General features: G+C 54.7%; 1 protein-coding gene across 1 annotated transcript in view; it reads left to right on the top strand.

Moving 5' to 3' along the window:
- Positions 1-1,038: 1,038 nt before the first annotated feature.
- Positions 1,039-14,156, top strand: part of TIMP2 (TIMP metallopeptidase inhibitor 2) — a 47,427-nt gene continuing 34,309 nt past the window's right edge. Inside the window, exon 1 of the mRNA XM_084748165.1 lies at positions 1,039-1,445. Within this exon, the coding sequence (XP_084604291.1) occupies positions 1,316-1,445 (130 nt within the window). The 5' untranslated portion in view covers positions 1,039-1,315. The remainder of the gene's footprint in view (positions 1,446-14,156) is intronic.

The following is a 14,156-nucleotide window of genomic DNA, read 5'->3' as shown; positions in this document are numbered from 1 at the left end:
TTCCTTCTCTCTTAGCCTGTCAGTGTTGGCATGACAGCTGCATGCCATTACATCTGGCTGCCATTACTCTTTGTTTGCTTTTTTGAGACAGGGTTTCTCAGTGTAGCCCTGGTTGTCCTGGACTCACTATGTAGAGCAGGCTGGCCTCCAACTCACAGAGATCTGCCTGCCTCTACCTCCCGAGTGCTGGGTTTACAGGCGTGCGCCTCAAGCCCGGCCACCATTACTCTTTAATTGTGTCATTTTCCTCAATTTTTGTCTCTCTATCTTGATGGCCAACATCTGAGGGCAAAGGCGACCCTCTTGTGTAAGACAGGTTCTCTGGCCAGAGGCAGGGACTGGCCACCCATCACCACAGTCTCTTTTACCTCATCTTTTAGCTCCTTGGTTTTTGCTAGAACACAAGAGCTTTGGCTTCAGGCTATGGGCAAAGGATGCGCACTCTGAGAGAAGGTGGCTGCACAGTGCTTACTGGCCCCTGGAGGCCCAACACCTAGCTCCTTTTGGCTACCATAACACATCCCAACCTCTGTTTAACAACTAGCCGAGGATGCTTGAAATTCTAAGGCCTCCAGGCACTCCACCCTCCCCCATGGGAGGGGGTCATGAGGGTATAACATTGGCCCCAGAGGGTGCTTAGAGTTTACCCTGTGGAAAGAGAAGTGAAGAAGACCTTGGAGGCAGGCTGGAAGAAAAAGTTGAGCTGGAGGTCATGGGGATGGAGGCGGGAGGCGGCCTGGTGGCCTTCAGGGACAAGGCCTGAGTTCCACCCAGAATCGGGGGCCCATCAGGCATACACACTGCACAGCTGGCCATTTGGGGGATCGGAGCTGCGTGGGTGCGGCCCCCCGCACGCAGTCAAGTACGCAGCGCGCGTGGCCCTGCGGCGCAGCGTGCCAGGTGGTGCGGGAAGCCCGCAGCCGTGCCAGGCTGGGCACAACAAAAGCCGGGGTTCTGGGGAGGGCTGGGCGGCGCGGGAGAAGGGCTGCTGGGAGCGCCCGGCCTGCACTGGCCGCCAGCCACCGAGAGGAGGAGCAGAGGATCCTCGGAGCGCAATAAAACGGCGGCTCGGCCCGAGCCCGCAGCAAACACAGCCATAGAAGGCAGCGGAGGAGCCGAGCCGGGCTGCGCTCGCTCGCCGCCCCCCAGCCCCTTTCTTCTCCGCCGGGTGCACTGCCCCGCGCCCTCTCCTCGCTGCTTCCCCACTTGACAAAGAGGACAGAAAGTTTTCGCGGGGGAGCGGGCCAGGTGAGGAGGGGCGTGCCCGGCCCCCCAGCCCGCGCCACAGCAGCCGGACACAGGCCCCCAGTGCGCCATGGGCGCCGCGGCCCGCAGCCTTCGGCTGGCGCTCGGCCTTCTACTGCTGACCACGCTGCTGCGCCCGGCCGACGCCTGCAGCTGCTCCCCGGTGCACCCGCAACAGGCGTTTTGCAATGCAGACGTAGGTAAGCGGCTGTACCCGGGTTCGCGCGGCCCACCTCCCAGCCCGAGTAGCTGGCTGGGGATCCCTCTGCCAACCTTCAACTGAACGCCTCAAGCGCACTTTCTCCCCCCCTCCTCGGTCTCCCCCCTTCCCAGTTTTCTCTCTTTTCTTCCCCTCTCTGAGCTGGGAGATGCTTGGCGACCTCAAAATTCCACCGAAATTCCGCAGCAGCTCCGGCCCCAGGAAAGGGAGCCAGGGAACGCTTGGGTGTTGGCAGGCGGCCTCCCTGGGATGCCAGCGCTGGGGGTGGGGGAGTGGGGGACACGCGGGGGTGCGGTGGCTAGAAGACTGGGAACCCCAGGAAGAAACTTCCACAGGTGAGGTGTTGGCTGGGTGAGGCGGGCTTCTCTGCAGCCATTTGGGAGTTTTTGCGTTTAGCAGGCAGAACTGGAGCCCCACTACGCAGATCCCATCCATGCGCTTAGAGGGACCAAGGAAGGCTGCTAGAGCCCTCTTCCCTGCTGCGTGTCCCCTGGAAGGCCCCACCAACAGGGCCAAGCCGGGTTCAGGAGTCTATTTGCTGCTGTTGACTTCTTTTCAGAACACACACACACACACACACACACACACACACACACACACACACACACACTGGGACGGTGGACAAACAACTTGGTGGCTATGGGGACCACAGGATTGTGTGGCTGCCTAGATCTACCCTCAGGACTTCTGAGCCCCAAAGGGTGGGCAGTAGCAAAACAGGTAGGGGGAACGTAGGTAGTTGTGTGGTCCTGGAAAAGGTGGCAGAAGTGAGAGGCTCCACTTGGAGTTGATCCCGTGAAGGCCTCTCCAGCACTGGGCAAACTCGGGTAACCAGCAGGTGAGGTCCTGGCCCTTTGACTTCATTTATCTGAGTATCCTGTGCCCACCCCCCACACAGACTGAAGCCTCTGTTTCTCCAGGTGTCAGAAGTGTCCTCTAGATGCCCTTTTTCGGTGGCTCCTTGGCCCACCTGGGTTAGCTCTTTGGAGGGTTTTCAGCTGACCCTATCTGTGAGGCTACCTAACTCAGCCCACCTGGCTCAGGGTATGGCGCGTGCTTGTGCAAAGTTCTCAAACATGTTTTGATTTAGGGGAAATGAGATCTTTTGTCCAGTTTAGCTTTTGTGGTGGTCAGCAAAATTTGGAGGTTGAGGAAGTGGCCCCTTCCAATGAGGGGATCATTAGTGTTTTGGGGCATCGTTTGGGCGTACGGGCACACCTAAGGGCCCTTTGTGGTGAGGCCACGCTTCTGACCAGCAAGTTTTGGGGAGCCCAGAGAAAAGCAGCACATAGGACTCAGGGGCCTGGTTCCCAGGGCCAGGTGGCAGAGAGCTGGCTCGGGATGCCACACACTGCTAGTTGCAAGTTGGGAGGTGCTTAGAAACACTCTCCTGTCTTTGCCAAGGCAAAGCCGGCTGGGAGCTGCACTAGCCTGGCCGGGGTCAGAGGTCGGAGTCGTGCGTCAATGCCTAGAGGCCCCTTTCTGCTTGCACGTTGCTCTACTCGGCCTAGATTTCCCAGCATTGGTGTCCAAAGCATTGCATCTAAGTCACCATGAAGCCAGGACTTTGAACTCATCCCATCACAGAGGCCCAATCCCACAGCAGAGCTGTGGCTCCTGTGGCTGCTGTGACAGATGACCACAAGTGAGCACCCCAAAGCAGTAGAACTGACTGTCTCATGGTCCAGGAAGTCAGAAGCCTGAAATCCAGATGCTGGCAGGCTTGGCTCCTTTTGGGGGGCCTGAGGGAGGACCTAGCCCAGGCCTCCCTCCCTGCTTGGAGGGGAGCACTCCCGGTGCTCCTTAGTGTTCTTGGGGGGATGGTGGGTGGATCCCTCCCACTCATCGACACACAGCTATACCCAATTCCCTTTCCTATTGGGTCCAGTGTCTGCTGGAACCCATTTGGACTTCATTACATCGGCAGAGACTTCCAAATAGGGTTCTGGCTGGCCAGGAATTGGGGGGTGAGGGGCGCTGTTGAACTCAGCATAGCAGGGGTGCACTATCTTAGCCCGTCTCACCCCTCCCAGGATTGAGCAGCTTTGACCAAAAAGTGGCCAACACCCCCACAGTAGAGAACTGCAGTGAACCCACCATGTCAGTAGTGGCCTGCCCCTCCCGGAAGTGGTACACACTTGTGACTGACCAGCGAGGCATCTTGAGTTAGCCAGGGTCGGAACTGTCCACTGCTCTCTTGTGGGTTGCAAAGCAGATACAGGAGGTCTGGGCCAGGCTTGGGCAGCTGTAGTTCTGAGCCCCTCTCCCGCCTTGAGTGGGGCCCGAACCATGACCCTGGAGCCTGGAAAGGCAACCCATCAGGGTTGGCGTACGCTGGCTTTCCTGTTGGCTGCTCCCGAATGCAGCTTTGTTGACTAGCTCAGCATCTTCCCAGGATTCCTAGGAGGGAATCTCTCTACCAGTGGCAGGTCCGGGGGGAGCCACGGCCGGGCAAAGAGAATGTGACCCTTCGGATGGAAGAGGGAAGAGGTGGCCTGGCCCGTTTGTGGGGGGGGGGGGGCCATGTCTCTGCATTTTTGTGTCAGGACAAACAGGAAATGTGTCTGTGTCCTAGTGCTGTTCAGGCACTGCTGCCCGCTCTGATTCTGTCAGCTAATGGAGTCTTTCACCGCTTACTGCAAGCCTCAGGCAACACCACATGTGGAAGCCGGAGTGACCGAATCCACAGAGCTGTTTGGCAGACACCCCCCCACTGTCCCCCCCACTGTCCCCCCCACTTCCGGCTTCTTTGATTGCCCTGAGGTATCAAGGGTATTTGGGAGTAGAGAGAGAGAGAGAGAAAAAAAAAATCAACCCTCTCTGCCTGAGAAGTGAGGCCTAAAGCCACAGTCAGGGTATAGGGTACAAGGTACCAGGGTGACCAGGAGGAGGACATACTGGCTTTCTATGGGGCCTGTGTGCATTTGTGTGCATGGTGATGGAGACCAGAGAGGGAGGAGTGGCCACTCCAGAAAGCATGCAGCGCACACTGAGCGAAGCCAGGCACCCACAGGCCCTGAGAGCGTCGCAGGCCTTCGGTGGATGGTGGCGCTCTGAAGAAACAGCTGGCAGCAGGCGCAGGCCCTGCTGGGCCTTCAGGAGGATTGTTTTCATTCTTGTCTCTTTCGATGAACAAGTCCAGAGTGGCCGGTTCTGCCTTAACAGGGATGCTAAGAGAGCAAAAGAGCCACTGAAGCTGGGGCAGCCAAACACCAGGGCAGAGACGCGGAAGAGGTGGGTTTAAAGGTGGGCATTCAAGGTTGGAGGGCACACGAAGACCCTTGCCAGTTGCCGGCAGATTGCCAGTGGAAGGTGTTAAAAAAAAAAAAAAAGTCAGACTTTGTGCGGCTCATGAAAAATGATTAACCTAAGCGGTAAACTTGCCAAATTCAGGGGTGAGCGTGTAGCAACTTGGGATGGGTTTGCAAGTCACAAAGGGTAAGATTCTGATGGCCGTTGAGGAGGGGACTGCGGGGAGCAGGGGGCACTCTGGCTAGTGTCCCAGAGGGCTATCGTCTGCTGCTGGGGACGGTTTGGAACCCGAGCTGTTGGAACTATACCAGACTGGAGTGCCAGTAAAGCAGAGAGGTGTAGACTCTCCCACACCACGTGCCGAGCTTGGTGCCAGCCTGGGATCTGCACAGCCTTCCTCCACCTCGCCTTCAGCTGCTCCCCAGGAGGCCTTGAGCAAGAGATGGCTCTTTAGGGAGAATCCTGAGTCTAGTGGACCACTGATACCTAATGCCCAAGTCTGTGGGTGGGGAGGAGTACTGGCATTGGAAAATACTTGAGAGATGTTTCCGGCCCCCAGGAATGAGGGGAAACAACACAAAGGAAAAACTAAAGGGAAGGAGGAAGCTACAGGCAGTGTGTGTGGGGGGGGGGGTCATAGCAGAGCCCTTCCCACCGCCCCCTCCCCGAAGCTGGGCTCAAAGGCTTGCACCACATGCTCCCTCCCCCCCCCCTCGGTGCATTCACACACGCTACCAGCATACATACACATCCCGTGGCCAGGATGGCATTTCTCCAGAAGGAGATAGTGAGACATGGAGGAGAGGCAGCGTAGAGGGCACAGACTGGGAAAGGATGCCCCTGCATGGCTAGTGCACAGAGGTGAGAGAGTTGTAGGGTGCCCAGTGGCTGAGGAAGAGGACCCAGGTGCTGGTGCAGACTTCCATCACTCTGGATGGCCACATGGTCGCATGGTGCGGTTCCACCCCACAGTGGATGCACGGTAAGCCTCCAAGGGCACTCAGGCTGTAGACTGGTGACCAGAATCATCAGCACCTGCAGCCTTGAGACCTGGGTATGGTCATTGGGAATTTTTTGTTTGTTTGTTTGTTTTTAGAGACAAGGTTTCTGTGGGCAGCCTTGGCTGTCTTGGACTTGCTTATAGACCAGGCTGGCTTTGAACTCCTGCTTCTGCCTCCTGAGTGCTGCTGGGATTAAAGGCCTGGCGCCACTACTGGCTGGTCATTGGGATTTTTAAGGCAGCCCAGGGAATTCTGCTACTGTTTTGACCCCCATCGATGGTGCAGAGCAGTGGGGTCTGTAAGATGAGGTGACAACAGCAGAGGTTAGAGGCGATGCAATGACACAGTGATTAATGGCTGGTGACAGTGCTTGGCCAGGGTCTTGGTTTGGTTGCTGGGTCTGCATGAGAACAGGGGAACCTGTCAGCGCCCCCAGGGGTGGCAGATGATGGGTGGAGGAGAGCTGGTCCAATGATAGGGAAGCAAGTAGACTTTTAGACCAAGCCTGGCCATGGCGCTCAGTGCATCAGCAGAGCCTACGGTGCAGAGCCAGCACCTGCAGCCCTCACCCTCTTGGAAGCCACTCAGCTGTCCTACCTGCCGAGTCTAAGCTGGCTGGCATCCATACAGCCTACTGTCACAGCCTGCTGGGTCTCTGTCATTGCTGGCATGTGCAGGGGTGAAGGGGCATAGCCTGGGGGACCTCCACACAGTCAGCTGCTCCCTGGTAGGCTTCGTCAGGTGGGCAGGAGTCCCTGACAAGGCAGACTGGGAAAGTTCTCCTGCTTTGCAAATTGAGGGGTAGCTTTTACAAAGAGGGGACTGTATGTGTGAATATCTTCGGGGAAGGAGCCTGCCCGCCATTGGTCAGCTGCGGCTGCTTTTCTGCTTATATATTGATCAGAGCTGGGAGGATGAACCACAATCCAGTGTGTGGAAGGAGGGCTTGCTGTGGCTGTGTGGCTTTGACACCTGTGACCCCGCCCCTTGCCCCCCCATCCTACCCGCCCCGTGTGACTATATGGCTTAGACACTCTTGCCCCACCACCGTGTGGCTATGCGGCTTAGCCACCTGCGGGCCCAGTGTGGCCATGACTTAGACACCTGCCTCTCTTGTGGTTTATTCCTCTAAGCATGAACAATTGAATCATTGCATTTTGGATTTGCTGGCTGTTGTACACAAAGTTCTCCGACAGGTGCTCCAGCGAGTTTTAAAAGAGTGAGTCAGCACCAGCACCTGTCTTGAGGGACGTAAAGCCTGGGTACTGCTCATTGCGTCATGGCCCTGACAGGAGTCTGTTGGATGGAGAGGTTATAATAGAGCCTGGGCTATCCCATGGTGTGAATCTTATCAGGCCAGATAACCCTGTAGGTCAAGGGACCTGCAACAGAGACAGAGGAGCCCCAGGATGAGGACAGGAGCAAGAAACCAATGTGGTTGAGGCTTAGCTGGTTGAGATAGAAAGGGGGTGATGTAGGGAAAGGTTACTGAGCCTGAGTTAGAGATGCAGGGCCTGGGCTATGGTCGTGGGGCCTAGGGAGGCTTTGTTAGACACTGCATGAGGGTGGGAGCAATTCAGAGGCAAGAGCCCTGTGGGCACAGTCTGGGGACCAGGGGGCAGCGCCAACACGCGAAAGAGAAACTAGAGGTGAAGGGGCCTTGCGGCTGAACACCCACACTCTAGAGTAGGCAGACAGGTGTGTCCTAGCTTGACCATATGATCAGGCGAGACAAGGCTTTGTGAGTTCTTTTGGGCTGCGGGCCTGGGTGAGGAAGTGCCCAGTCAGCTCTTTAGCAGACTGTGGAAAATGTAGGGGGAAGGGGGCTGTGGAAAGAACAGGAAATGGGGGAGGAGCCAGTAAGGGCGGGGCGCCTGCGTTTACAGCAAAATGTGGCCAGAGGCTGGCTCTGCCCAGAGTGATGGCCAGAGAACAGCACAGTGACCTTGGCTTGAGTCCCCCACCTCTTGTCCCATATCTGAAAGGGAGACAGTAACTCACTCATGACCATCTTAGATTGTGGGTGTTCCAAGGAGGAAAGGTGGAGCCAGTGGCTTAGGAGCAGAGCCTACTGGTGGTGGCCAGGCCATAGGCTTGCTTCCTCTGTGCCCAACACTGAGCTGGACTTGCCTCTTAGTCCTCACTAACCCTCGGCCGACACTGATGGCTGAGATAACAGGCATCATATAATAGGGGAAGCAAAGGAGAGAGAGAGGGAGACCTGGTGTCCTGCCTGCTCCAGGAGGACCCATTTCCCACTTCCTGCTGTTAATCTGCTTCATTCTATTTGTTACTGCCCCCCCCCAAAAGTTTGTGTATGATAAAATCCAAGGCCTGAGTTCAAGCCCAGGATCCATATAAATATAGGAGTAAAGCAACTACAAAGTTGTCCTACTGGTGGTGCACTTACACACACACACACACGCACACACACACACACACACACACAGAGTAATAATAAAGATTAAAAAAAAAAAAGCAAAAAGCAAACCGAGGCTGAGATAGGAGGAGCTCACAGCCATGTGGGTAGGAAGAAACCTTTAAACAAGACGAGTGTTTCTAGGCCAGTGCCAGTTCCTACCCGCATTGACTTGGAGTGGTCCCTGGGAAGCAGGCTGGGGTCCCCTGGAGGAGGGATGGAGTGCTGAGGGGCAGCTGCTCTCTGTGAGGTTTCCTGGCAGAGAGTTGAATGTGTACGGAGTTCTTGTGGTGAAACAGTAAGCTGTTGTTTGTGGTAGGACAGATTCACGTCTCGGATCCAGAAACAGGTCTAGAGTGGGTCAGTTCTACAAGCCCAGGTGCAGCCTATGTACTGAGCATGCTCACTTTTTTGTTTGTTTGTTTGTTTATTTTTCAAGACAGGATTTCTCTGTGTTAGCCTTGGCTCTCCTGGACTCACTTTGTAGACCAGGCTGGCCTCGAACTCACAATGATCCGCCTGCCTCTGCCTCTTGAGTGCTGGGATTAAAGGTGTGCGCCACCACCGCCTGGCACATGCTCACTCTTAATTCTTGCCCAGTGTGGTACATGGTTTTCAATAAGCATACACCCAGGCATCCATCTTAGCAATGGTGTGGAGTGGACACCCAGGTCAAGAAGCCAAAGAACACTTCCATCTGGCCTGGCCCAGCTGCTTATTCTTTAGGGACAGGGTCCGCAGTGGGCGGCCAGGAGATGAGATGATGCAGACCACAGAGAACTGGGGCTGGGAGGTCTTGTACAAGCTGTGTCTTATGCCAAGCGAGTTTATGATGATGCGTACGGCACAATAGGTCCTGCTTGTGGGTGGGGACAGGGAACGGGACAGAGTCAGCGGAAAGCTATCGTACAATAAGACACAGCTGATCAAACAATGTTGCACAAGGGGAACACAGGACGTCAGAGGCGAGCACACAGCGACCTTGGAACAATAAGTCCAGTCCAGGCTGGGAAGAGTTGGGCTTTTAGGTTCCAAAGCGTCAAGGCCCTGGCCCCAGGCCCTTACTGGCTCTGCCAAACGCAGTCCTGGTTTCAGACTGGGAGCTATGTTCCTTCTCCGTACAGTAGGGCCTCAGGGAAAGCCTTGGATCAGCCTAGCCCTCAACAGCCACTACCAAATATGAGGATGGGACCACACCATCAGGCACACCTCACCATCAGGCACACCTCACCATCAGACACGCCACACCATCAGGCACGCCTCACCATCAGGCACACCTCACCATCAGGCAGCCCACACCATCAGGCAGCCCACACCATCAGGCAGCCCACACCATCAGGCACCCCACACCATCAGACACGCCTCACCATCAGGCACGCCTCACCATCAGGCACCCCACACCATCAGGCACACCACACCATCAGGCACACCACACCATCAGGCACACCACACCATCAGGCACCCCACACCATCAGGCACACCACACCATCAGGCACGCCTCACCATCAGGCACACCTCACCATCAGACACGCCTCACCATCAGGCACACCACACCATCAGGCACCCCACACCATCAGGCACACCACACCATCAGGCACGCCTCACCATCAGGCACGCCACACCATCAGGCACCCCTCACCATCAGGCACACCACACCATCAGGCACACCACACCATCAGACACGCCTCACCATCAGGCACACCACACCATCAGGCACCCCACACCATCAGGCACACCACACCATCAGACACGCCTCACCATCAGGCACCCCACACCATCAGGCACACCACACCATCAGGCACACCACACCATCAGGCACGCCTCACCATCAGGCACGCCTCACCATCAGGCACACCACACCATCAGACACGCCTCACCATCAGACACTCGGCAGCTGGTTCCTACTCTTTTTTTCAGAGTCAGCCACTGGCTTGGTAAATTTGCTAACAATCTCCTGGCCCTTTTTTTCCTTAAAAGTGTGTGTGTGTGTGTGTGTGTGTGTGTGTGTGTGTGTGTGTGTGTGTGTGTGTGTGTGAAGACAACTTTCAAGAGGTTTATTTCCTCCTTCCTCCCACCATGGGTTGTGTTCTAGGCATCGCCTTGGGACTTTTGTATTTTCTCTCCGAGAAGGGCTCTGCTTGTCAGCATTGTTCATTATTGAGGCGTGACTCACGTACCATACAGATCACCCCATTAAAGTGCACGGATTATGAGAGCTGGAGAGATGGCTCAGGGGTGAAGGGCACATACTGCTCTTCCAGAGGTCCTCAGTTTTGTTCACAGCATCCATGTCAGGTGACTTACAACTGACTGTAACCCTAGCTCCCAGGGACCCTACGTCCTCTCCTGGCCTCTGTGGGCACTGCACTCACACGCAATACACACAGACATGCACATATTTAAAACATGTGACTTTGTATTATTTTAACGTTTCCCAAGACCCTTCCAAGATGACCTCTGTCTAGTTCACAGCACCCAAAGCACAGTGGCCCTCATCTGAGGCTTCCAGGGTAGCCTCAGGTTGTGCCTTTTCCCTGAGGAACTGGTCCTTTCCTGTATAGCAGGGACACTGTACATGTCATGTTGTGCCATCTCAGTGGTGTGACATTCCCAATATTTCCCTGGTTTCTTTCCATGGTTGGCAAAATTACTCTCATTGCTGGACAGATAGCCCATTGTAAATAAAGTTTTATTGAGATTGGGCATCGTCTGGGCCTATATTATGCTATGCCAGTGGGGCCTGGGTCAGTATGGCAGAGACTGTCTAGACTCTCACAGCCTGAGTCCTCAACAGACCATCCTTGGAGAAAAGTCTTTTCTGTTCTTGGCCTCGGTGACACGGGTGTAGGTTTCCGGTCTGTGTTTGGTATGGTAGTTTTCGTCTGGCTGTCTGCTTTACAATTTCTACAAGCAAGCGGGATGATGTGAGAAAGCATATCTATGGGGCCGTTCTCCAAGCTGATCCTGAAGTTGCAGGAAGTCCCCTCAAACCACCCTGGGCTCCCAGGAGAGGGGTGGGTGTGTTTCACTGCAAAAGCCCAGTTCTTTGTGCAAATTTCCCTGTGGGCATAGAGCCCCAGAGGTCTTGTGTGTGCTCAAGGTCAGCAAGTGATGGACACATTTTGTCCCTTTCCAACGTGTGATTGCACGTGGCTCTGGACCTCCTGGCACCCCGCTGAAGTTCAGACACCTTCCGGAGGCACAGCAGAGCTTACTGTGGCAGAAGCGACCTTTGCCAGGACACCTCTGGCTATAACAGAGACCTCGTTAGGACCCTGGCCAGCTGGTCCTTAGCCAAGGAAGAGGGAGAGTTGCCTAGAGAGAAGGCCTCGCCTTCAGAGCCACATGTGCTGGCAGAGTACCTACTGTGTGCCTCTAGGGCTGTCTGTGTCTCTTCTGTCACAACAGGCTCTGGAAGTATAGTAGAGAAGGTGTTGATGAGTAAAGTTCTGGAAGGCAAGATAAGGTGTCCTGAGGGGCTCCACGGGTGTCAGTCTCACCGTCAACTTCTACAAGTCTGAACTTTGAGGAAAGCTGTCGCCTCTGCCCAGGGGCGGACAAAGGCTCATGGTGCCAGAAGAGGCTGTGTCCCCCATCCCTCTGTGGATCGAAGCCCCTTTCCTTCAGGGACACTTGAACCCAGCTTGGCATCTCTCCACTCCACCCTCGGGAGACAGAGCAGCAAAGTCTGTGACTCGCCGGAGGTCACCAATACAGCGACAGTGCCAGGAGTAGATACAAGGATGCTGTTCTGTGGGGCAGGAGGCTGGGTGTCCTTGTAAAAAAAAGCTTGGCCACAAAGATGTTTTGTCTCAACGTACGCCTTCTGGAGTCTCCCATAGGCGTGCTGGCAGAAGGAGTCAGGATACAAAAATAAGCTTGTATCCAGGAATATTTTTTTTTCCCCTGAGAGAATTGGTAACAGACACCAGTAAGCATTTGGTCACAATTTATTCAGTCTTGCTTTACTGGTGGAAAAAGCTAGAAGCACCTGCATATGCAGTACCTGGGATCACAAGTGGATGCCTGTCAGGTGCCCTGCAGGTGTTGACATCAGCTGTGTGGTGCTGGGATGAACTCAGGACCTCCTACACCCGCACGCTAACACAAAGCGTGGTGTGGATATTTTAAATTAAAATGTAAAAAAGGGAGGACATGTAAGGGAATCAGATTCCTGTTGGCAAGTGCCTTTCTCCCCCTATTTTCTTAAAATGGACTTGAATCATACATGTATTTTTTTAAAAGTTAGTTCTTGGCGTGGTTGGCTAGTAAACACCCACCAGCCCAGTGCCCTCCAGTCTTGGTTGGTGCTGGCCGGTGTGGCCTGTGTTGTTCAGCACAGTGGATGTTTGGGTCTCTGTTTGTTTGTTTTAATATTGGTGAGACAGGGTCTCCTGTAGCCCAGGTGACCTTGAACTCTCCTGCCTCCATCTCCTGCATGCTGGGTTTACAGGTATGAGCTCCCACACCCAGCTTGGCAATGCAGATTAGTTTTGTATGTGTGCACGTTTGCATGGGCGCACATGTGTGTGCCAGGGTGCGTATGTACAGAAGCCGGAGATTAATCTATAGTGTCATTCTTTAGAAGCCAGTGTCTCTCACTGGGCTGAACTTTATCTTCTCAGGGCTGGTGTCTCTCTCTCTCTCTCTCTCTCTCTCTCTCTCTCTCTCTCTCTCTCTCTCTCTCTCCCCCCCCCTCTCTCTCTCCCTCTTCCTCCTCCTCCTCATCTCTTGCTCCTTCTCCTCTCTTCTTCCTCCTCTTTCGTTTGAGACAGGGTCTCATATATTCCAGGCTGGCCCTTGAATTCACTTTGTAACCAAAATGACCTTGAACTCACTCTCTCTCTCTCTCTCTCTCTCTCTCTCTCTCTCTCTCTCTCTCTCTCTCTCTCCCCCCCCCCCTCTCTCTCTCCCTCTTCCTCCTCCTCCTCATCTCTTGCTCCTTCTCCTCTCTTCTTCCTCCTCTTTCGTTTGAGACAGGGTCTCATATATTCCAGGCTGGCCCTTGAATTCACTTTGTAACCAAAATGACCTTGAACTCACTCACTCTCTCTCTCTCTCTCTCTCTCTCTCTCTCTCTCTCTCTCTCTCTCTCTCTCTCTCTCCCTCTCCCCTCCTTCCCTCCCTCCTTCCCTCCCCCCACCCTCTCTACTGGGACCTGGGGCTCTCAGCTGGCCAGTGACCTCATCAGCATGGAGATTCCAAGCATGTACCTCCACCCTGCCCCAAAACCACCCAAGGCTTTTTACATGCTGTGGAGATCAAACTTAGGTCTTCCTGTGACCCTGCAAGTGCTTTGTCAAACTCAGCCAGCTTCTTCCCAGCTTGCTGGTTGGATTAGTAGAGAGCTTGGGTCTCTAGAAGCAACTGAGGAGGTGTCAGGAGCGCCAAGGTGTGGCGGGGCCGGGGTTGGCAGCATCACCTCCACTCCAGGACGGACCCAGAGAGGCGGTAGTGGAAACTGGCAGCAAAGTGCCACCTGTCAGAGGGCCAGCGTATTCTAGACACCTCTGTCTAGGAAGTTTCCTTTTGTTGAAGGGTTGATGTAAGACTAGGAGGAAGGAGAAAGAGACATGATGGTCACTCCAAGGGCTGTATTTGCACCCAAGTAGAGAAAGAATGTCCCCATCTTCTGGTTGCTCCGGCTTAGACAGCAGAGCTCAAGAAGTCTGATTCAAAGATAATCATATTCAGAAACAGGGCCAGATTAGCCAGCTTGCTGGGTGTGTCCCTCAGTTCAGTCAAGTTGACATAGAAAATGAGCCATCATGAGTGTGAGAAAAGGGACCGGAAAAATGGAGGAGCCTTTGGAAGTCCCTCTTGTCGGGGTAACGCATATGCCGGCCCAAGTCAGTAGACAGTGGCCTCTCCCAGGGCTCACCCAACCCAGTCCCAGCCCTTGCTTCTAGGCTTGGCTCTCCAGTGAGTCCCACACCTCAGCCTGCCCTGCAGTTCACTTCTTCCTCATTAGGAAAAAAACTTTAGTCAGATCGCTCTGACTCTATCAAAGCCACCATCC

This window comes from Acomys minous (genome assembly GCF_964271855.1).
Source record: "Acomys minous genome assembly, chromosome: 12".
NCBI lineage: Eukaryota > Metazoa > Chordata > Mammalia > Rodentia > Muridae > Acomys > Acomys minous.
The sequence above is the reverse complement of the archived record's forward strand: the minus strand, read 5'-3'. Positions and strand labels throughout refer to the sequence as shown.